Genomic DNA, 25388 nt, shown 5'->3' on the forward strand with positions numbered 1-25388 from the left:
GATCTCAATCGCTGTAGGTCAGAATAATACAATTAAGTAGGTACGTAATTCTACTGCTAGTAATTAAAGTATTGTAAAATTTCCTTAACAAGCTGTAAAATGTTGAAATAATTAAAATTAAGTTAATAATAATATTACAATATTTGCAAAACTAGTAATTAGCTTAGTTTCAATACACATATTGTTTCATAACTGAAATAATTTTTAAATAAATCTCATAAATGTTGTCCAGAAAAATAACAATAGCGAATTCGGAAGCGATTTAACATACATACATATCGCACACGTCTATATCCTTTGCGGGGTACACAAAGCCAACATTCTTAAAAATACTGCAAGGCCTGGTTCAGCTGTTTAATTTAATGATAGAATTGAGATTCAAATAATGACAGGTTGCTAGCCCATTGTCTAAAAAAGAATCCTAAGTTTATGAGCCTATCCCTTAATCGCCTTTTACGACATCCATGAGAAAGAGATGGAGTGGTCTTATTCTTCTTCTATTGGTGCCGAGAACCACACGGTACATTTAAACGAAAGAAAATCGTATTAGACAAATGCTCAGTATAAATTCTCAAAGGGAATCAATTGCAAAAACAGACGCTCTTCCGTGGGCCGAATCGAACCCACTAATCTTTTATTAAAACGACGGGAGCCCCAGCTAACCCACGTGCTGCGAACCATCAGATTGCCGACATTTGCATGCTTTGACGACTTAGATCTCGAAAAACCAGTCGACTTTACATGCATTTGTTCAACTAATCTCTCCTTCTAATACCGCCCTTAACACCTTGCAATAAAACCCTCAAAAGAAATTCAAATTAATGTATTTTTAACAACTGATGCAATTGACTCGAGAAATGTCACGAGAACGTCGCATGCGTACAACTGTTTAAATCTTAATTGACTTTTACGAGTTGTTAGAATTGGAATCGCCATTTTTGTAAATTAGATCTCGCACGCAAATACGTAGTTTGGAGATAGTTTTTTTTTAAATTGCTTTAAGATCAATGTCGATTGAATTATTAGGCGTAATTTTTGTTTGAAATTCCGTTCTTGATTCCTAATTTGAATAAATAAATACTCACTTGATAGAAGTGTCAAAAGATAATTGAAATATTGCATGACAAGTTTTACCGAAGAAACAAGAATATTGAAATGTAAATATATGTACGCTTTAATAGACATAAATTATAGATAATTTATATTTTTAGTTTTATTATTGTCTTTCATACCAAATTTAATTTTTCACGGTTTAAACCACGACCTATATTTATAACTTCACTATCTCAATTTTACTTCGAGTCTTTCCAAACGATTGGCGTTATCAGTTCAGCAAGTTATAATTACGTGATATATGTATGTATTGTTCCTAAAAGAAGACTCCATTTTAATCATAATTGATACCTGATTAATATTATATAAGAACTAAACCTGCTGGCAATTGAAGACAAGATAGCAAAACAGCCAAATTATTGCTTGCATAACATCTGAGACAAATTCATTGACACTGACCAACGGTGTCTTACAAAAGCCTACCTCAATGCCGCCCTACTTTCCACCACTATCTGCAATTACACGGACAATACGATAACATACTATTATATCATACAATACACTTTATCTGGCTGCTTATAATTGGCTAAGTAAACCTTTTTCTAACCTATTACTTTTTTTTTCAAAACTACAAACCGGTTCTGTAACTTTTCGACTTTTCCTGAGTTTTAAATCATTTATTTTAAAATAATTTTTTATTCAAGAAAATACCTAAATAAAACAAAATCATAATGAATAGCTAGTAAGTTAATGAGTAGTTAACGGCTATTAAAAGGCAATAACCTGTTAAATAGATGAAAAAGTATACGCTATATAAATTTAAAGATTTTTTATGAATAAAAATTTTCATAGATAAAAAAAATGAGAAAATCATGCAATGCCATGTTCAAATACAGTTCTACTTTGGACAAAATTAAAAATACGTAGGTTAAAAAAACTTTACTTAGCCAATGCGGAATGACACTATCTAGGTTCTAAAGTTTGAAGTTGTCTAACTTATAATTGACAGGCTGCAAATAATATACAAGAGACAATAGATCGAGAACTTATCACCGATAGTTCAGTCAATATTGATCTAAAAGGACATTAACATAAAGTTCAGATTAGGTTTGGTTTAGTCCTGTAACAGGATATATCAATGGCGCCAAGCTTTTGGTAGCCATTAGCTAGACAATTACGAAATACTTGTGGGAGTCTGATTCATGGGCTAGATTAATGTGATTGTACTTAAATGTACGACATTAAATTTACTACTAATTTACTTAACTTATTACAGCGTATCAGCTCCGATTGCGTGAAAGAAGAATCCATTCCCGCGGGAATTTTGGGAAATATTTTCTTAATGCACTTAAACACTTGTTCAACTTAGGTTTTCAACAGCCTTTTGTTTATTTATAACTTTATATATTATGAAATTCCCCAAATAAGGCACAATCTAATTTTCTTGTCTGTTTTACGACTCCCGTTGTGGGCGCAAATATGACTTTGTAGAAAATTACTAGAAAGCCTACGCATTTGTGTGGTAGAGATTTAGACACAATTCAGTAAAGAAGTACCTATTTACACTACAAAGCATTCTCTCAATTTGCCAGTCGTCGGTGCAAAATATAAATACCTATTATATTAGTCTATATATACCTAGTTATATTCTTCTACAGAGCAGTAAAGATATACAACAATGACTATATTAAAACACAGTGAAAATCGGTTTATATCCAAAAAAATCCATGCCATATAATCAAAGATATATAATAAATAAAGTATAACTTTAAAACCTGTATTTATATTACATATGAAATACCTATGGTTTTTATTTTCGATTACTTTTATTTTTGTCTAAAGTTTTCTGAAGTCTTCTTAGGAAACACAGTCTATTTATGGACTTATAAAGAGGTTAATTGAGATATAATTTTCCGGTCTAAATGAATTATACATGTAGGTTATATCTGTCACTATAACAATGCAAATAGCTTAACAGGCAGTAGCGTATTCTTAAAGGCGTTCATTCATCATTGTGCATAGATACGTTTCGTATATCAATCATAATATTAATTAAAATTACCAGTTTTAAAAATTAAATTAAAATTTTAGGTTCATATTGTATTCATCATCTTTGTACATAATTTTATTATTCGGTAAAAGAATATTTGTACTAAGGGCTTTTACCTAAATTCATTGGAGTTTTTTTTTGTACTAAAGTTTTCTGTGACATACATTTTGAAACGATTCCACTTTTTATTTAATTCAGAGCTTGTCGGAGTCTATACAGCACAGCGTTGCCCTGAAGAACCCAACCTAAAAAGAAATTTAGCATTGTATTAACACTTCTTCGGTCTGATATTTCCGCGATCCTGTCAGCGTCATCACCTTCGTTTAAGTCTCAAGCGTAGCAGTGGACAACCGGCTTAATGATTTGATTCCACAAAAACCAAGGCCGGATCCAACGAGCTATTGTGCGTGGCGCACAGCAGCACAGTCAACAAAGATATCGATAAGAACACAATAAACAATAACACTCGACTATTGCAACATTCATGTGACCGAGGACGAAGGAACGTTTACACGGCGCGGTTGATGTGTGGAAAAACTTTAATCAACGTCTGGACTTATAAAAAGCCTTTTTAATAATAATGTATTTGCTTTTGTCATCAAACTTTGTTCATTTAAAAACATAAAAATTTACAAAAATTTTACCTAATAATAACAACAGACACCAATGAATAACAAAAAATAAAAATGTTCTTAAAATAACATTTTCGTTAATATTCGTTCCCGAAGCAATTTCCAGAAATCCTCCCTTAGTTCACTTCTATGCCGAGTTTTAAACTTCTAGACCCAACTAAGGCTAAACGTTGATATATCAATAAGTCACTATCGTATTTATTTATATAAATAGAGAATACACAGGTAAATGTAATTACTTCATTTACTTTAGAATGTCATTCGGTAATTTCGTATGCTTAATCCGTCAATGTCCACGTAGATTGACAAGTTATTAACATTCTAAAAAAGTTATTTAGTCATTATGATTAGCGGAACTGAGAACATTATAATGAGTGTTTTGATTAGGTAAATGTAATAACCAGAAATAATAATGTTTTGTTCGGCATTTTCATAATTTCAAATTTATTGGGATGCAAAATAATGAATTAATTTTGCCTCAGAATTCAAACAAATAAGTCACGAGCAACACGTAAGTAGAACAAGACAAAAATGTTCCGGATAATCATCAATATATAAATAAGGGTATCCTAAACTATCGACCTAATTAGTAGCAAGTGTTAGATGTATTATTTACCTTCTTCACCAGAAAATAAAGCTGCTTTATAGGTATCAATGTCAATCGTCGGCAAAAAAAAAACATTTTACACCAAACGACTTTACATCGTCGTAAAGTGTAAAGTCTAAAGACTCGTGCCGCCATCGATTGTCGCGTGGGCAGATTGGCAGAGATTTCGCCCAGGCATTATCGACGGGGCTTGGCCAGGAATTGGGCCAATTCGCGCACCTGGTGCGTTATTGTTGTTATGAATCATAGACTGGCCTAGTTTGGAATTTAGCGCTAGATTTTATAGACACGTGCGTTAGAAAGTCTACCTGATAAGTCTTGCTTTGGGACTAGAAATAGTACATCTAAGGTTTCATTCGGCTAGGTATAGTTATGTGAGGCGTAACGTGTATCGTCAGTTCTCTCTAGAATGGAAAATGAGTAACAAAAAACTAAGGGGATTTCATTTCATTTAACCTCGCATATTTCCAAATAAATGTCTGCTAAAAGGCTAAATTCAGCATGTTTTATAATACTGATAGAATGTTTATATTTAAATGCACTTTTTCTTGAGCCACAAATATTAATAAGCAAAGAATTTTAATATATTTAATTTTGAATAAATGTTTTTGTATACTCAAGTATCTCAAGTAGGTCAATGGTCTCAAAAACATATTAAAAAAAAAAAACAAGTTTTACTTAGCCCATTTTCGTATAAACCAGATACAAAAGGACCTTTGTAATAGAGCGATTGTTCACCTTAAGAAGTGGCATTGATTTTATTTATAGCGTTTCTTTCCACCATTTCCCTCTGTTCTTACGACGACTGACCAATTTTGTAGGATATTTATTATTTTTATGCAACAATGAGGTGTACTACTTAGTTGTAACCCTATAGGGATTTTAAACAAGATCCCATTCTGCCCGCTCTCATAGAATATGTTTTCTATTTTTTCTCTTGTGTGATTTGCGATGTATAAAAAGGTTAAATATTTAAAAGCCTAAATATTTTAATTTGTTCGTTCTCTTACAAAATAATGTTGATAGTCGGCGATTATGATTTGTATATTCTTAATTTGTTTAATATTTCTGATTGTTGAGCAAGGCCTACTTTTTCTCCTAAATACTCCTCTCATATATATTTTTTACTAAGCAATATATGTCAAAGTGCTATATAAAAAACTTCCCTTCCTTCTTCCAAAAATCCCTAACTATATTACGATATCTTCTTTATTAATTAATGGGTCTCAAAGTAACAAAATTTTTCCTTTTCTGATCACATAGATTTAATTCTCGAAAATAATCTACCTAAACTGTAGCTCAACCCTCTCTCGTCCATTCCAAACTAAACGCCGCAATAAAATCCAATAAACCTAGCATGTTCAGCTTCTAGTAGAAAGATAAATCAATTCCTAAACAGCCGACACGAGCCGAACGCAAATGCAGTTCGCTTCCTGCCCGATAAATCCAATTAATTCACTTAAAATTAACTCCCACTGCACTATCGCCTAGTAAAGGCCTAATTATTGCACGGGAATGTCCGATCTATATTGTTCGATGTCGAATTAGACTCTAATTAAATACGGGAGAGGCTTGGTAAATGCTGATTTTAATGCCCATCTGATAAGGCAGGCGACACTTCCGCGTTTTATGTATAATGGAGGCGAAAAGTCTTTTTGAACTTTAGGAAATTAAAGATGAGCTATCATGGTCTGGACGTTTATTTTGGTTGCGTCCTCACCACTCTGAAGGGGAGCCTAGGGTCTCCCTGTAACCTCGATTCTGAATTCAGTAACTAAAGTTTTAACGTGAAGTGATACTGGATCACATCCAGTTGCCTGAACATGCAGATTTCCTCGCGATGTCTACCGTTCTTCAAATTTCATGATTCGAATAAGAGTCAGGTAATTTATACGTATTTTCTCTATCTTTTGTTTTTTAAACTTTTTCTTGCATTTTCTTGGGATCCAGGATCAGCTTTTTTTATTTGGCTTTTAAATCATGAGCTGTTTAAAACCATAAGCTGTATCCATATGGTTCTATTTTAGAAAAAATCCTTGAGTGTTATGCCAATGTTTTAGTTTGAAAGAGGCTCGATACGATTGGGTATAAGCAAAAGGGTAAATCATATTTATGCATAAAATGTGCCCTTTGCAGGGAAACCTAATCCAGGTTTCGTCACGAACTTTTCCATCACCGTAAGAACATCGGAAAGTAATAAAACTAATGAACATAAAGCAGAAAATATTCAAGCGGTAGGACTTGAACCTGTGTACTACACGTTTACCCAAAGCGTTGTGATGACGTACATAAATCACGAGTCTTTAGACAAAGTCTAGCACTAAACTAAACTCAGCTAAAACCTTGTTCTCACGACCAGTACCACAGTGTAACAAAACGCCAGTGTCTCCGATCGCTACTGGCCGCTTCCGCGTCATAATGACGTGATCACATCGCGGCGACATTGTGCGATCACCCGGCTTCGTTTGCATTTCAAGTGCCGTGCCTTCTCTTCACACCGATCCTCGAGTTCAGATAGACTGTGGTCGCTTCAATGTTTTATGTTAAAGTTTTGAAGATTTATATGGCTGGTGAATAAAGTTTAAAGCTTTTAGAGATAAATTTACTTGTTGGTAGTACTATTTTATATTATTAATTTACTCTTTGAAAAAAAAAAAAAAATAAGAGTAATATAGAGTGGTGAAGTGTGTTTATTTAATTAACGTTAATGGTAAATTAAACTGAACATAAAAATAAATTGCTGCATGTCAGACTTTAAACTAAGAGTTGCCACTGTTTCGTCAATATTTTCTACGTACATAAATATTTCTCTTGCTTAATTATCTCTACTCATTTTTACAAAATCACTTCACTACAACCTAACCAATCCCAAATAACATGTCAATAATCATTACAAAACATGTCAATTTTCTATTTAGCCTCAAAATGACCCGGTGTTGCCAGCTGTTTTGTAATGTTGCCATAATTAAATCACTTATCGGCGCATACGCACGTACGTTTGAGCAATATTAGCGACACGTAACTTTCTACATCAAAGACACGAATTAAGGCTGAGATTAAGTTGATAAAGGCCGTTTGAGGGCAACAAAAGTGCTTATGGGGTTATAAAAATGTTATTCTCAACAGGATCTTGTAGAAAAGAAAGTTACTGCAAATAATACCGTGTTATGAATAAATAACAGGTGTGAAAAACATTTTGTAGTTTGAGTTAAGATATTATTGAAACATAGCGCAATTGGTATGATATTATTTTCTATGTGTGATTAAAGTGAGTAATACCAAAATAATTATTTAAATTAACAAAGTTTATAATCTAAAAAATGCCTGCCTTACACAAAATGTGTTGAGCTGCGTTATTTGTTTTTCGCCTCAATTGTTTAATTATAGAATTTAGATTCATTCATTGTAATAGGTTGTTAGCCTCGTCCATAAGAAAAATCAAAGAAAAATAAGTAAAATAAAACAGGTGAAACCGTAATAACAGTTACGGCACGGTAACCTTGCGTCGAGCACGCTCTGCTGCTCATGCGCCGTCTATTAACACTTACTCTGATTATGTGCAGTATGTTTCATTTTAGTGTAACCTTATCAGTTTTTTTTTATTAAATAATCACGTGACGTGTGGTTCCCGGCACCAATAGAAAAATAATTAGGACCGGAGACTATATCTTTCCATCCATCTTCTTTACTGGTTAGCAACCTGTCACTATATGAATCTCAATTCTATCATAAAGCTGAAGATGGCCTATCAGTCTTTTGACAAATGTTGGCTCTGTTATGATATGTATGTATATTTTTTAGAATAATTTATTTGTACACCTAATATCTCTACATTATTTATGTTTTTTTTAATATTTAAGTAAAAATGAGATCGCTTTTAATTGAAATGTACGCCAACTGAATAATTGACTTAGTATCGACGCGTAGACTTAAACTGAAAATTCAAGTCTAAAAATACATCAATAGAGATGTAGTCTCACTGTACCTCTCCATAAAAATCACATTATTTTACAAACAAATAATTATATGAGGCATGCGACTTTTAACTAGTACACTTCTTAATAGAAAATCTGGCGCACTCGTGATTTGCATTTCACAATGGCAATTATAAGCCGGCTGCTGTTGTGAAATGATTTACTGCTAGTCGAACTGCATGCATTTGTACTGACGACAACAAATAAACCAATTCAGTTTGCCTTCAGGGAAGTATCATAGGCTTAGTAATTGTGTTCACCTGCGATTTAAAGTATAGTTTATATACATAAAGTCACACATCTATATCCCTTGCGGCGTAGACAGAGCCAACAGTCTTGAAGATTGAAACGCCACGTTCAGCTCTATGGCTTTACTATAGAATTGAAATCAAATAGTGACATGTTGCTTAACCATCGCCTACAAGAGGAATCCCAAGTTTATAAGCTTGTCCCTAAGTCGTCTTTTACGACATCAATAGAAAAGATATGGAGAGGTTCTATTTTGAACTGCCCTCAGTACAATACCTAATCAATAAAGTAAGAACTGCACTTTTTTATCGGATCTATCTTTTAACAGCTTTCAATCGATTAAAAGAGATTATTAGAGTATGGGATTTGATCCAATTTGATATAAAGATAAATCTTCTTGGTTAAGGTAAAATATACTTATATGTTGTGCTATATAAAACAGTTTCAATTATACTTTTAAATACCTTTTGATTACATATTTTATATTACAAATCTTTACTTTTTTCATACTTACATAACCGGAGGGGTAGGCAGACACTACATCTTTCTACTTTATTTTAAGGAATTATTAAACTTTTTATTTTAATGAATTTCCTTATAATAACACCTTATTATATTATTTTTCGTAGATTTGTGTGGATTCAAGAAATTGTAAAATCATTTTTAAATGTTCAAAAACGTTTATTTAAACGAAAACGATAGTAATTATGTTCCAATCAAAAAACGGTTATTTCAAGTCTCAGTTCGAGTGGAAATTAAAAAAAAACCTTCTTTAGGTAAAGAGTCGATAACGTTTCGAAAAAATAACGTTTTCTAAGCTATACTATAAAATAAACCATACCTATGTGAATGTTAACAAGGAAACAAACATGGCGTCTTTTGTAACACATTTAAACGACGCCGACCAAACAAGTAGTAGATAATGCTTTGTCCATAATTTGTACGTAGATTGATTGCCATGTACATACAAGTACAAGACATTTAGAAGGTTTGAATAAGTAACTGGGCCAGGCACGTGCCATAATAGGCTTATAAAATAAACTTTGAGTACCTAATTTATTGTATAAATAGGAATGTTGTAATATTAATCCTGTCATGATTTTGAGAATAGTTCTAATCTTTATTATACTACTGTTGTTTTCGTGATAGCGTCGTCTCTTTGGAGGTAGTCCGCGGTTTGTTTACATTTAGTCAGACTTTTTTTATTTACTTAGATTTTTATACCATCGTCAGCTCTTTTACAGAGTGAGATATTGATTCAAATAAAATAATAGAATTGTAAACATTTCAATTGACTTCACTTGGCAGCGCCTGAATCGATGGTGTCAAAAATTACAACAACTGTATTGACATTAAAAAGTTCAAATTGTTATATATCCTTACCTCATGCCGTCAAATCCGTCGTCGGACCCGTTGATTGTGAGTACCGGCGCCCGCGCATACGCTTTCGCGACGCGTCGATTTTTTTCGAAGACGATCACTTTGGCCCATATTTCGTCGTCTATTTGCGTCCATTTGTCTAGTACTTCTTGTATGTGTTCCTGTGAGACAAAGAAAATAATATTTTAAGCAAATTGATTAGGAAAACCTAGACTAACGCAGGTTAATAAAATTGAGAACGCCCTGACAAAATGTCAAGAGTAGGTACTTGAAATCGAGTTTGCATAAAGACAGTTAAGAGTAAGAGAGTTATTAGTGAAGGATGAAGTGAATGAAGTATGAAGTGAATCGTGGCAAGTGGAATAGTATAATCTCTGCCTACACCTCCAGGAAAGATGGGTGTTTTACGTACCTATGTATGTGTCAAGAACTACTATAAAGGATCATTCATGAACTAAGTTTTAATTGTAATAGGAATGAGAAGGTATAGGTGAATCGTTTTTACATGCCAAAGGCACTTATTCTATATTTCTTAGTTCTACTTAGCAAAACTAATGCTTTTTACCTCAAAAAAAAAATATCGTTACATAGGGACTCTAAAAAGTTTGATATTATTTTTTTTATTTCATCGATAAAGTCAAAACTTATGAAATGATTTCACGAACATCCCTAACTACTTTTTATTCTATAGTCATATTTTGCTTTCCAAATATTTAACACAGATAACAGTTATAGTCACAACATTTATCAACACGCATTAAATCATTATATCAAACTAATTGCGGTTTCCAAACCGGCCTTGCCGTGCCCAAAGCCGACCTTGCCTACAGGGTGTTTCTTTTGTAAGTGGAGATTACGGTAGATATCAATCCTACTGTAGCAATAATATGGCGACATCGACCCGCAACGATTCGCTCTGGTAACCGAGTTTGTTGGCGCATTCGTGTGAGTAGGGACATGTTGATATTCTTATACTTAGTCGTAAGGTTTCTGGGACTTTAGAATAGACCATCGTAAGGACATAAACGTTAAAATGATAACTAATATCGTCGTTATCGGGTAAAAATAAATGGATGGACTTGAACTTAATGAGAAAGCTTACAGCTGTGATCCATGTATCTCATCACAGGCCTAATGTTTCAATCTTTATCTTAATTATTTCAACCAGAAAATTGAAATTGGTCAAAGGCGTCTTTGTTATAATCGACCACCAATCATTTACATACTATTTTAATTTACTCTATAAGAACGTTACTTATTTAAATAAAAAATACATATATAATTGAAATACTTCGAAACATTTTAAGATTAAGTTATTATATGTTTCTTTTTCTACTGCAATAGAATTATTTATTTTCGTTTTTAACTGTTAACTAAAACAACTTACACTTTCTTCGTTTAAACGGTACCTAATATAAAATCCACGAAAAAAGCATTGTCTGGCAAAATAATGGTCGTAAAGAAATTGAAAGTCAATTACCGTATACCTGACGCGGTTCAAATTGACGCTAAAATAACTGTAATCAAATTGTTACTTTCATGCTAAATGAAATCGAGAGTTTTCCTCGCGCGGTTTGGAGTTAAAAAAAAGTTGATTGCTTGATAAAGAACCAATGACCCGTCAACTTTTTTGAAACTTTCTTTTTTTTTGTGTAAGAGTCCCCTTACCATTTTTATAAGGCCCTCCTCACACTTTACGTCTTGGCGTCAACATAGCGGTAATGTCTATCCTATCATACACACCGCGTAGGCGCTAGCAAGACAACGATTGAAAAATTATGAAAACCTATATACAAAGCTAGTACATGCTAGCTTAAAAAAAGCTTATTAACTATTAACTTGTCCCTAAGTTATAAGTATTGAGAATCGCAGACACGAGGAGGACTACAAATTTTGGCGGTGATAAAAGAATTGGTTATTGAAGAAAGTGTAACGATATCTTTATGCTAAGTTTTGAAAAGTTAAAAACCAACCAAATTATAAATGAAATACACTGTGCTGTAGAGAAAATAACTGGGTGTTCTAATATATCATCTCCGTATTCAATCAATTCAATACCTCATTGAATCGCCCGTAATAGTTCCACACAACAAATCAATCTTAACCCTTCCACAATGCGAAAATCAGCTTTCTAATGCATAAATATCTATTTCTATCATAATAGTGGAATTCTGACAAATACTTTCGCTAATGCGACTCGCGATGGCACATTGTGCCTTCATTTGTTAATCTGTTCGTCTGTACGTCTGTTCGGGACGTGAATAGCACTCGTTAGTGTTTTGTATTTATTTGCAAGTGCCCCAGTCAGTCAGTCATGCTTGATCATCGCACTGATTTATGGCAAATGAAGGGCGAATGTTGACTTAAATCGATAAGGCACAAAGAATGCGTCTTGCTTATTTTTTTAAATCAGAAGTAGAATGTTATTGAAAATTATGTTTGTTATTTTTAATGCTACCTTTTTTACTTAGGTACTTATTCCTTTTTCCTATAAAACACCTCATTTATGCCCTGGGCTTGCCCTGTTTTTTTTTTAAAGAAAATAAGTTTATTTTGTTTGTCTATCAAAGTTCATCAGGATCGGTCGGTTGATTTTGAGTTTGATTGTTTCAACCAAAAATTAAAAAACCGGAAGTATACAAATACTGTCTCTTTATGTATAAATTATTAGTATTATAGTTATATATAACATGTGTCAATCTTGAGAAAATTTAGTCCTAAATTGGTCAATGAATGCTTTTTTCTACCGTATTCTCAAATAGTATTATTACATTCGTTAAACTCATCTCCACATTATGTTAGTCTGTTACTCAATATCTCCTGAACGATGCAATAGTTCGCGTGGTCGCGTGTTCGGGGAGAGGTGGCGTGCATAAATGTTATGTTACTAACTCATAATACTCTTAAATTTTAAAAGGTAAATAGCCTTTTACCTTTTAAAATTTAAATAGCTATTGATTCAACTCAAAGAAATTAATTTCTAGCTTAAGTTCGGCTTAGCCCGTGTACGTGTTTCGGGATAAAAGATACACTAAGTTCTTTTCAAGAGAAATAAAGAAGGCTTAGATGTTCCATAGTCAAATCGGCGAAGTTCTGGCAAAAGGTCAGGTCAAGAGTACCCGAAACCGACAAGCTTGCATGAAGAGAGTTATGAATGTGGATGAAGCGAACGAAGTGGATCGTGGCATGTCAAAATTTTGTAATATGTCTAAGTATTATGAATTCGCAACGGGAGCTGGAATAAAGCAGGAAACATACTACCCTAAGCATGTTATTTTATTAGTAATTTGAGTGCATTGCATATACATATGTTCAAGGTGCTTTAAAAAATTTAAACATGTTTTAAGAAATTATGATATTTCAACAAAATCAAAAGTAAATTAATGATGTATTCAAAACTACACAGATATAAGTATCATTTAGTAAATAATTATTTAATCGGTGCCTTTTAATCAATACAAGTCGAATGCTTCACATGGTTGATCTTCAAATGTTTTAGCCTTAATTAAATCAAAAGTTGATCTTGACATGCCAAATAGTTATGGACTTATATGTGGCAACAGAATATTTAACCGAAATGGTAAATGAGTGTCATCAGCCTTGTTTATTCTTATAAGGTCCTCAACAATTGAGTTCAAAAACTTCAGGCTTGTAGGTCATTAAATTTTCCAATTATCTTTAAGCGTAGAATTATACCTAAATAGATTATTTTTGGTTTGTAGAATGCTTTATCAACTATGTGTCTTTTAGACGGGAAAAATGCTTTTTTTACGGATAAGAGGTGTGATTTTGTGACATACAATTACCCGGAGGGGGAGGCAGAGACTATATCTTTCCACTTGCCACGATCCCTGTATACTTCTTTCTTTCGCTTCATCCACGTTAGTAACTCTTCTCATGAAAGTTTTGGGTATTCTAGACTAGACCTTTTGCCAGAACTTACTGGTTTCGATCAAGTTAATTTATCTAGGCCTTGTCACTCTAACGTTCCGAATCACACTCTCCTTGTATCCCCTTTTTTCATAATATAAGGAATTAAATGAATTTAATTTAATTTTCTAAAAAGTCCAAGAAAAAAGAAACATACAAACAAACAAAAATAGTCAAGTCAATATCCTTTGCGGTGTAGAGAGAGCCAACAGTCTCGAAAAAACTGATAGGCCAGAATCCCAAGTTTAAAAGCCTATCCTTAGTCGCTTTTTACCACATCCATGAGAAAGAAAAGTGTTTTTATGGTGCCAGGAACCACACGGCAGTAATAGTATAGACACAATTTATTTATTTATTATTCAGTTTTTTAATACTTAGCCTTAGCGAGCAGAAAGTGATGCGCAGAATATGATGAAATTGATAATAGTTTCACAACAGTCTTTATCACGAATTGTTGGGCAAACTTAGCATAACATGCATATGCATGCAACAGACCATATAGGAGCAGCCGCGAGGTTACAGAATGGTAACAGTCTTGTTTTGTTTTGATTGAGTGACAGGTTATTAGAAATAAACGTGTGATAACTGATTTTAGACTTTCACGATTAAATGAAGGTAGGTAAGTTATGTGCGCGTTTAATACCTGTAGTATTTATAAATAATAAATTCGTGAATAGAATCTTTATCCTCCATCCTTCAGAATAGGACTACTCCATCTCTTTCCTATGAATGTCGTAAAAGGCGACTAAGGCGGGCAATAATTCATCTTGTGTATTCCTTGCAAGTTTCCATCTTTACTTCTGAAAAATTTTATCAAAATATTATGCACCCTTTTGAAATTAAAGCAAAGCTGTAAAAAATTTGCCTTGCAGGTGACCTTTAATATTTTTTTTTCGAAATATAAACATATTTTGTTTGAAGTAAAATAGAAAGTAGTTGTGTACATTACTTATATTTTTTGACTGCAATAATTAATTAACTATATTTAATAACTTAATTCATCAACAAGAGTTACGCATCCATACATTTACAAGTTAATATATTTTAGCTGCGAATTCCGCATGCTCTAAATACTTGCAATATCATACAATATTAGACTCTAAAGTAATTTCGTTAAGTTCAAAATGCAGTAGTTATTATGAAACGAGTAGTGACCAGGTAACAGTTCGCAGACGGCCTTGCAGGGTCGACTTGCCATAATTATAGTAGCTACATTCTTAGACTAGATATTTACATAATAAAAATAATGTTATTATGGTATAAAGTACTTGGATTTGCTTTAACAGAAATTGGGGTTTAAAATCTATACTAATATTATAAAGCTGAAGAGTTTGTTTATTTGAATGCGCTTATCTCAAGAACTACTGGTTCGTGAAAAAAAAACGGGGAAAATTATTCATTTTTGAGAGCTTCAATGATGCCCAAAATAACTATTCCACGCAGACGAAGTCGAATTGTAATTATATTTAAATACAAAAACAAGACTATTAAATATATATTCGGCCAAGGAAAATAAAATAAATAAGTGACCTCTACTATCCTCCAAAATACAGGTTTGTACAAATAATATTATTTGTCATTTCTGTAATCTGCATTTATTAAACTGATAATAAATCTTCCATTATAAATGACACGGCCATAAGACTTATATATTTATTTTTAGCAATTTTTTAGGCATTCATTTTGTCAGTTTTGTGTAAATATTATTTTGTTAAATTTAAGTAATATATAAATAGGTATTAAGAAAAATTGTTATACGAGTAGGTATTTATTGAAAACCAAGATGCCATTTTTGAATAATTTTTATACCAATAATCTGTAACGAAAAATTATAAACTTATTTTTTTCCTAAAATTAAACAAAAAAGAAACCTAATCGGTATAAAATCAATCTTATACCAATTTTTTGTTACTCAAATATGTATGTAATTTGCACTCATTTAATACTTACGTATTTGAAGGCGTATTAATACGTTAATCAAATTGTAATTTTTACCCACTAGCTATAATCACGACCAATTAGATTTATTACGAACTATGATGTGTTAATATAGTGTAGGTATTGGTAAAGTGTTTTACTGTACCAAATACTCGTATCTTTGTTTCAAATTAAATACACATATTATTTATCCGCTATATTTTTGTATGGGAATGTTTTGTTTGTACAATATTTTATTTTCATTCCTTTTAATGAACGTCACCATAAATGTTTTTAGAACGAATCTTCTGAAATTCTTTTATTTCAATTACAGATTTAAATTTCTTTGATTTCAGATTTAAAACACAATTTTTCAGACCGGTGATCAATGCATATTTTTTTCTTTTTTAGGAATATATAGTTTGTGCCTTATGTCATTTACATGTATATGTTCTCGATTAGCTCAGGTAAGCAATAAGTAGAGCAACCTTCGACATCCTTGTTGACCTTTGTAACTTGCAGAATGCAGACTCTGCTTAGTATTTACTGTGCTTCGATTCAAGATTTGACTTTATAAATTGTCTTCTTTGAGTAATGTTTGAGTAAGGGCGTGTAGTTACCAGCACCAATAGAAAACTTATTTATTTCTCCATCTCTTTCCAATGGATGTCGTAAAAGGTGACTAAGGGATAGGCTTATAAACACGGCATTCTTCTTTTAGGCGATGGGCTAGCAACCTGTCTCTATTTGAATCTCAATGAACCAAATAGCTGAACGTGGCCTATCGGTCTTCTAAAGACTGTGGGTGTCTACCCCGCAACGGATGTGGACGTGGTATTTATGTTTGTATTTTTTAAGATACATAAACACATACAAGCCTACTTCATAAGCAAACATGTGTTACCGTAATTGTCCAGGGATATAGTCTCTGCCTACCCTTCCGGGATATTTCCCTGGACAAATAAATACATGATAACCTATGGTTATCATGTATTTATTTGTCCAGAAGACACTCACGATGGTTAAAATTATGATTCTCTAATTCAAGATTGTTTCAGCTCTTTTGTCCTACCTGTGATAGGAGTGCCGTGTGGATATAGATGTGACCATATGTATGTATGTGATAGGAATTTAAAAAGATGGGGGATTGACCCCATGGGAGCTGGGTTTGAATATGCAGGTGTCGACCGATGTCAGCCAGACTGGCGGTGGTTAATTAAAGTTTTACACATTAGGGTACCTAAAACACCCAATACCAAGAAACGCACTCAACCCATATGGATGGATAAGGCGTCGTTATTTTTTGTTAGGTTCAACGCACATACATATAATATAGGTAGAAAAAATATTATTAACTCAATGTTTGTGGTTCTTTGTGGGCGATTTTAGAAAATCTGGTTCCCTATAAATACGAATTTAGTTCTTGCTAAATTGAGTTAACAATATTGACAGTTGTAGTCGTATACATACAACCTGTAAATATTTGAATCTCAATTACATTAAAAAGCCATGTATCAGAACGTGGTCTTTCGATCTTTTCAAGACTGTTGGCTCTATCTTCCCCGTAAGGGTAAAGTCGTGGTTATAAAAAATCACTCCGCTTTCCCAAATAGGCAGAGATTATATCATTTTGCATCAACATATTTTTATTTTCTTTATCTTTATTCATGGAAGGAAGTATGCAGAGATCGTGGCAAGTGGAAAGAAGTAGTCTCTGCCTACCCCTCCGGGAATGAGGCGTGATTTTATGTATGTATATTCATCAATCGTTTTATTAAAGCACGACCAATTAGTGCGGTCTTGACTTGACCTTTCACCAGTCTCCATTTTGATCAAGCATATTCGTGTCTTATATCTCCTTAACTAACCATTTAAATATTCCTGTATAAACAATGTGAAACATAATATTTATAAATTAAATCATAATATATACCACGATCCAGGGAGACTGTAGTCAGACCTACTGACCTTTGGCATGGCTTAGGTAAGTCACGAATAGATTATAGTGTGTATTTAGATGCTAGTGTCGTTGTAATAATTTATAAATTATAGCAAAATAATATCGTCTAGACAAAGGGTACTTATAAATAAACAACTAAAGTTCACAAATCACATAGATTGAAGTAGCTCAAAATATTTTTTTATCATGTCTTGACCATGGGTCGAACTTAGGACTAGTGGTCGAGAAGGAAGGGAAATTACGCCACTACGCTATCTCACAGGAGAATCTAAGAAAACCGGGAAATTAGATTTTTATTTAGCCTATTGCACCTAAATCTTATTCCCTAATTACACTTGTCTATAAAAAAACATTGTAGGAATCTTACACTACTATAAGAATGAATTGTCGCGTGTACCAATTTCGAAACCACTTCATATAAGAATGGCAATGGCACAAAGCTAAACCCTAAGCCTCACTTGTGAACAAGTGTTAAACTCCATACTTACAACCAAGTTATAACAGTCGATTTAAAAAACGCAAACGATTTTGATCCTATCCTAGACGAAATAAGAAACAATGGCGTATTGTTAAGTGATAAATATAAGTATGTTAACAGCGGTGTTGTCCAGGCATTTATAATGACACTACATGGTGACCAAAGACATAGATCAAACTAGATATCGCCAGTTCTATTCTCTCTCGTTCAACTTTGCATGTTCTCCGTTGTGGCCTTTGCCACCATGGTTCGGGGCCTGGGGTCCAACTTTTTATAAACCAAGCATGTCCAGATATTTTTCCTGCCCGGGAAGTCATACTAATGGATTAGGACCCACAAAAGGTTAGTGTCAAAAATCATACTAACCATGTTGTGGATTTTTCTGATACAATACGAAAATAATGTTATCTCGATCTCAAATTAAAACCCCAAATTTTAATCTGTTTGCCTATTTTTTAAACTCTTTATGAAATTATAGTTTTAAAGCTTAATAAAATATTAACTTAAAACTTTATTTTTTTATTTCGGTTCATGACAATAACAATATTGAATCAAATATATTCAAATTAAATCAAATTATGAAATCAAAATAAAATTAAACATATTCGAAAAAGAGATCTATTTACTGCATGGTTTGGCACTTGTTAAATACACTTGCCGAGTCTAGTTATAAACTTATGTCTGTGACAGTGACACATGTGTTAATGCCCATTGCACAAATGATTCAATTGTCATGTGTTTGGATTGCGAGTGAAGCGTCGCAATAAACGTTTAGAATAACTTGTACGAGGAAAACTATATCAATTAAATAGAAATTAGTTGCAACCCATTTCCGATGGCAAGACATTTTTATTATTGAATCAGTTATCATGAGCAATGCAGATTGTCAAAGACAATAAAGAGAAAGGCTTCTTCTTCTTCACTATAAAAGAAGATAAAAGTGGGAAGGGAAAATTTGGGATTCTTCTTTTAGGGGATGTGGTTGCACATGCCACTATTCGAATCTTATTTCCATCGCTTAGCGATGGAATTGAGATTCAAAAATGTAGCTGAACCTGGCTTTCGAGTCTTTTCGAAACTGTAGGCTCTATGTACCCCGTAAGTGATAAAACGCGACTTATGTGACAACCTTGTGACTAACTGCGTTCGTTGATCTTGCATGAGGGACATCGTTAGAGTTGATGATTTACGCCTGGCGGTTTTAAAATGTGGCACTACAAATAAAATCAGACTTAAAAGTAGACTTAAAAGTTAAATTGATTTAATTCTCGTATATGTATATACACAGAAAAAGATCTTAGCAGTATTAGTCTGGAATCGAATTTCTTTGTTCTTACTAAGTATTCAAAATATTAGGTGATTTAGTTTCTAAATAAACTTTTCGAATTTAATAAAATATTGTTAAATTAATGTTTATTTCTTGTCATTCTAAGCTTCGTTTATATATATGTAACTTCAAGGTAAAGTCAATTGTTACAATTTATTTCCATCATTAATAAAACTTAATTGAAAACATCTTTTTCTAAGTTACAAATGAACTGGACAGAGTATTCAATGTTCGACTTAGACAGTTAGCTATGTACCACGTGTCACACTTGTCAGCCTGTACGAATCCGTCAATTCATCATCAGTGATACTTGTTTTGTCATGTGTGCTTTGCTTATAATGACTAATGAGAATGAACATTTGAAGCTCTTTATCTGTGGGCAATGGCCTAACGTTATTTTCTCCCGGTCGTCTTTTTACATAAGTATATTCCAAGTACATTCTTAGTTAATGGATGAACCCGAAGTGTTAATAAAAATAACAATTTTAATATGTATCTCTTAGTTGATACTCGTTCATACATAACATATAATCAAGTTTATCCCTTACGGGGTAGAAAGAGTTAACAGACTTTAAAAATGATGGCATGGTGATGGAATTGAGATTTAAATAGTAACAGTTTGCGAGCCCACCGCATAAACTTGATATCATTTGAAATTACATATTTGACATCAATCCTCCTTGCAAACTTTAATTTGTCACGAACTGATTTTTGATTTTATTCTTAAATCACATTCAGTAATAGAAGAGTCGAGGTAAGACCAACTTAAGCAGAAATCCCACAACCAATAAATTTCATACTTAATAACTACAATGACGACGATGAACCAAAACGTAGTGATGCTCAGAGTTGCGAAGCCAGTATTAAAGATGAAGGAGATTACACTTATGTAGAGATATACTTTAGTCCACAATTTTACATCGTGTGAAAATCAGCGTGCACGCATTATGCACACGCAGAGTCGTGAGCGAAAGTGAGAGCCCCTGGTTACGTAATCTTAGGGTTGATAACATGTGTCTTGTCACGTATGATGGATAATAAAGTGGAAAAATGATTATTACATATCTCATAGGAGCGTCGGTGGTCGGATCCGGAAGGTTAAAATGCGAGATGAGCAGGCACAGGTTCTAATCATATATCGGCCATGTATCAATGACTATATTCAAAGTTGATGTATGGTTTGAGTACTAATCGATGCTCTTACAGTGAGGGAATTGGATGTGTAACCATGATACAATACGGATTTAGATTCTTCTTCAAATTTTGAGATGGCCAGATGGGAGTCGCTTCGTGTAAAACCCTGACTCACCCAATTCAAGATCCATAGAAAATAGCGTGTCCAGGACTTCTCTCCATAAGGGCGAGAACGTTATCGACATGAAATCCAGAACCAAGAAGACACAAATCTCTTAAGAATCAAGAAACTAATTGTAAATGGAACTATAACAGATACACTAGAAAACTGTACATTCCCAGATGATGTTGATTAAAAATGAACTTACAGGTGCATGTAAAAGGATAGACATTCGTCTGTCGATGCAGAAACCAGTACATAAAGTTGCCGGACAGGACAGGTGCGTGAAAATGAAAGTTGTTCTCTTCCTGCTTACCCGTTCGCCTCGACGACACCCGGCGCAGTTATATCTATTTAGAGTTTGATATGCAAGGACGATGCAAGAATGCATTAATAAGATCGAATGCTAATTGTAATGGAGATATTTGCAACGTACGCGTGAATAAGAATGGCAGGTCAATGGTAAAAGTCTTCTTTGTGCTCTCTTGTAATAAGGAAGTGTGATATCGATAGACACATTGACTGAAATAGGAAATAAAGATCCCAAGTTGGAAATTGGAATAAAAAATATTGATTTAATTCCTGATATTATTATGAAATGCAATTGTAGGCAATAGGTCGGCAGTCTGTCACTATTTGAATCTCAATTCCATCATTGACCACCAGTATTGTCAAGACTAGTGGTCTATCTACCCCGCTAGGGCTAAAGACGTAAATTAATGTATTTCATCGAAATCACATCAAAGAGAATTTGCAACGCTAAATTAAGCTTAATGACAATAAAACGTTTACTTCGGTGTCGAACAGGTTAACTTTATGAGTTTATTATACATCACGAGCAAGATGAAACCAAGAGTTGGGAGCTCGACTTTCACTTTGCAGACGCTAAAAAGTGAAACTGGAATCATCATGAGCAAGATGCGATGAACGCCGGTAACAACGGTGATGCTAACCAGACAATAGATAAAAAGCTGCCAATGGAAAACGAGTTTTTGATAATCCACAGTAAGTAACAAACAACGGAACAATGTAATGGAATCATTGTTGATAAAATCATAAAAAATAGTCTACTTCAATAATATAATCTAGGCGACTTTTTGATACTTTATCGACTGTTGGTAAACTTAATAAATAAATATATCTTAATAATACTAATCATCACAAAAAGGATGTCACTATGAGAGGAATAAAAGTAAACATTGATACTATAATTACAGTAATACTATCAAAAGTGATACGTTCAAAGCATTATTCTCCAACCTGAACATAAATTAGCCAAAAATAGAAGAAATCTTGACAAAAACTAAGTTTAAACAAAAAAAAATCTTGGAGGAGGAAGTTATTAGGGTGTATTTCGAAGGGCATCAAGCTATAATAAGCAAAAGTGAAACACGACATATGGGTGAGAAATTACTGCATGACATGCAATTTGAGACGGAAATCATTACAGAAAAAAAGGGGTCACTTTTGGTTTGACAGAAAAAAATATCTTCTGCAGTCTAAGTCAGTAGTTGGATAAAATATCTGCACGTCAATATTGGTACATGTCTTTAACAAAACTCACTTTAAAATATTTCATGATGTACGTAATCGGCTCAAAGGTTAATAGTATCAAGTGAACTATTGTGGTTTACAACTAAATGTCAATAACAGGCGAAACCCAATATCATGTTATAGGCCATTTGGTTTTCATGAGAATGGTAATTTTGATATTATTTTACTTTAAATTTGTTACGGCTGTGTAAATGTAAAATAATACATGTGAAGCCACTAACATTAGACGGTTCCTACCAACAACAATACTCAAGTCATTGAAAGCCATTGATTTCTTTTAACGATTCGCAAAATCTCAATTGGACAATAAAATAAGCTAAGTCATAAAAGAGATGTGGTTTTAAACTGAATAAATGATGATATCTAAAAGATTTGCAAATGAATTTTGCATATCATCCACAGGTTCAATGTTATTGAGAGAAAAGGTCAATCAAGGTTACCAAGAATTTTATTGAAGATCGTTTCTCTTAAGTCTGACATTTGGTAAATATATTTATTTTTGTATGATGAATGGTAATATTGTTTACCAAATAGTATATTTAAACAATGTTTCGCTTGTGGATTCGCTTCTTAATAAATGGAAGCATTTCGAGGCGGATGTCTGTGGGGACCGTCTGTTTGTCAAGGACGTGTACCTTTCCCTCACTAATAATGTAGCCTCTGCGTGGGTCGTTATATCTTTTAGGTATTTTTTATAGCTTTATTACTAAGTTTTATATCATTAGCAACATTTCAATATTGCTAATATATATTACAAAGTTTTATATCAATAACCATCTTTTAATGGATCAGGTCGGTCAGTTTCTGATTTATATTTTTAGCTTTATTAACATCTTCATACAAACTTACTTATCAGTAGGTATTCTATATCTTTATTAATAATTAATAAAAGAAAATATTAAGCCCTTTCTTTGTGTTTTATTTAGTTTTACGAGTGATTTTCATTTTATTGTCTACTTATGCACTGTCGTGAAGGATTACGTCTTTTATTCTTTAATTTTATTATAATAAAGCACCCACCAACTTCAGCATCAGAATCGACATTATGTATCTAAATATCAACTACCATAAGTGACAACTGTAGTTAATCTTTCGTAATCCTTGCATAGACTAACATTACGTCATTACTTTTGCCGACTATTTAAATGCCAAATAGTGACCCATGACACGAAGATGCCACCTGTCTTGTTATTATCCAGCCAAGTTAGATGATCTCTCTGTACGAATCAAAGGTACTATGGGTCGGTTTTTTAAATTTGCAGAGTATGTAGTGGCGTAATGATATTAACATAACTTTAATGAATAATGATTTAAGCCATGTAACATTTGTACGTACTCTTTGCAGAGGCAAAAAAAAATATTAAAACCATCATATCATTTACGAAATTTTTGATATCTTTCTAGGATTTTTAAAATACTTAACCAAACAAAATCAAAGTCTTTAAACAAATAACTTAGTTAGTACTGTGATCATAGCACTTACTAGAATTATCATATTTTCTAAAAGGATATCTGCAAATTCTACAACCCACAAGTAGACTTGCAAGACTTATTAGAACCTAGAATTACCTCAGAAACTCCACGTTTCATACATGTCGTGATCTACCTGTCCCCATAGGGAACCGTTCTTGTCTATGATCAGTCTTGATCCCTAATTACACTGTCTGTTGTCTACCTGACTGAGTATTATGCAAACAATTCGTAATAGTTTTGTTTTCCGCCTATTGCGTGGTCAGTGATCTATGAAAAGTTATACTTTTAAGTGATACAAATAAAATCGTTGGAGTGAATTGTTGTAAAATTGTAATAAGAATTTTATTAGAATTATTATTTTTGATTAAATAGAAGTAACCAATAATATCCTGAATCTGTCTGTAACTTGATTTTCAAGGCTAAGTTTAAATTGACAAATGACATAAATATCTGTCTCTTGTTAATAAATACGATTTCTTATTTCTTCAGCATTAAGATTCAATATAGATTAAAAATATTAAAGAAATATAAAACAAATTGAGAGTTGGTCAACGCAGTGTCAAGTAATCGTTGCGAAACTGCGCGTGAGTCGACCACCGCGCACTGGAGCGTTCATGTTGTATAATGTCCACGACGCAATTTGTCACTTATCGTGGCCCACTGGTTTGATATAAAAATCCAATGAAAATGAATAATGAAAAGTTGAAGAGAACTTATTCACTAATTAGCGACGAAGTTATTTAAATAATTTAAAGAGAAATAATGGAAAGAAAGGAAAAGGGAGACCGAGAATAAAATACTTTGATCAAATAAAACAAAAAATAAACATTGCAATATACCAACAAATAAAAAAAAAAACAGAGAAAAGAAATGAATGGAGAAAGCTCCATTTAACTCGACGGACTACAGTTAACTCTTAAATTTAAGAAGATTAAGAGAATACACATATCCATGTTTAAATTATTTTGGATAATGAAAAATTTAAAATATTTTGAAACCTCATTTATAAATATACAAATTAAAATGATTAATAAGTTGCAGTTGTAAAAAAATCAAAACATTTATAAAATTTAACAATTCTTAAAGAAGTGCTTTTGAGCACAACCTTGGACTACATTTGAATGCTTAAACACTACCTATTTCATAATCCAAATTACTCGCAAGCCTTGATATTCACTGAAATGCTATACCTAGATAAATCGTGATCATTTTAAAAGTCTTATGTTTATAAACTATTACATTTTGACATTTGCTTCAGGTTAATGTTTCAAATAAGAACTCATTTAAAAAAAATTTTTAATTTCGTTATTAACTAAATAACAAAGCTACATATAGTTGACTGGAAAAAATAGGATTATTTAGATGACTGGTCATGTTAAGAGGATGACTGGGAGCAGGTTTAAAAAAGATTAAGGGATAAGATATACAAAGCAGACGTAAATAGAAACGTTAAAACAGGAATACCAAGATGAACGTAACAAATCGGGATATTCTGATGAAAGTTCAAGTC

At 32.8% G+C, this 25388-nt stretch overlaps 1 protein-coding gene across 1 annotated transcript in view; it reads right to left on the minus strand.

Annotated features, from left to right (window-relative positions):
• LOC106129782 (uncharacterized) overlaps positions 1 to 25388 on the minus strand; it is a 120254-nt gene that overhangs the window by 52182 nt on the left and 42684 nt on the right. The window contains exon 3 of the mRNA XM_013328447.2: positions 9949 to 10106. Within this exon, the coding sequence (XP_013183901.1) occupies positions 9949 to 10106 (158 nt within the window). The remainder of the gene's footprint in view (positions 1 to 9948; positions 10107 to 25388) is intronic.

The sequence above is a fragment of the Amyelois transitella genome, chromosome 3, assembly GCF_032362555.1.
Source record: "Amyelois transitella isolate CPQ chromosome 3, ilAmyTran1.1, whole genome shotgun sequence".
Classification (NCBI taxonomy): Eukaryota; Metazoa; Arthropoda; class Insecta; order Lepidoptera; family Pyralidae; genus Amyelois; species Amyelois transitella.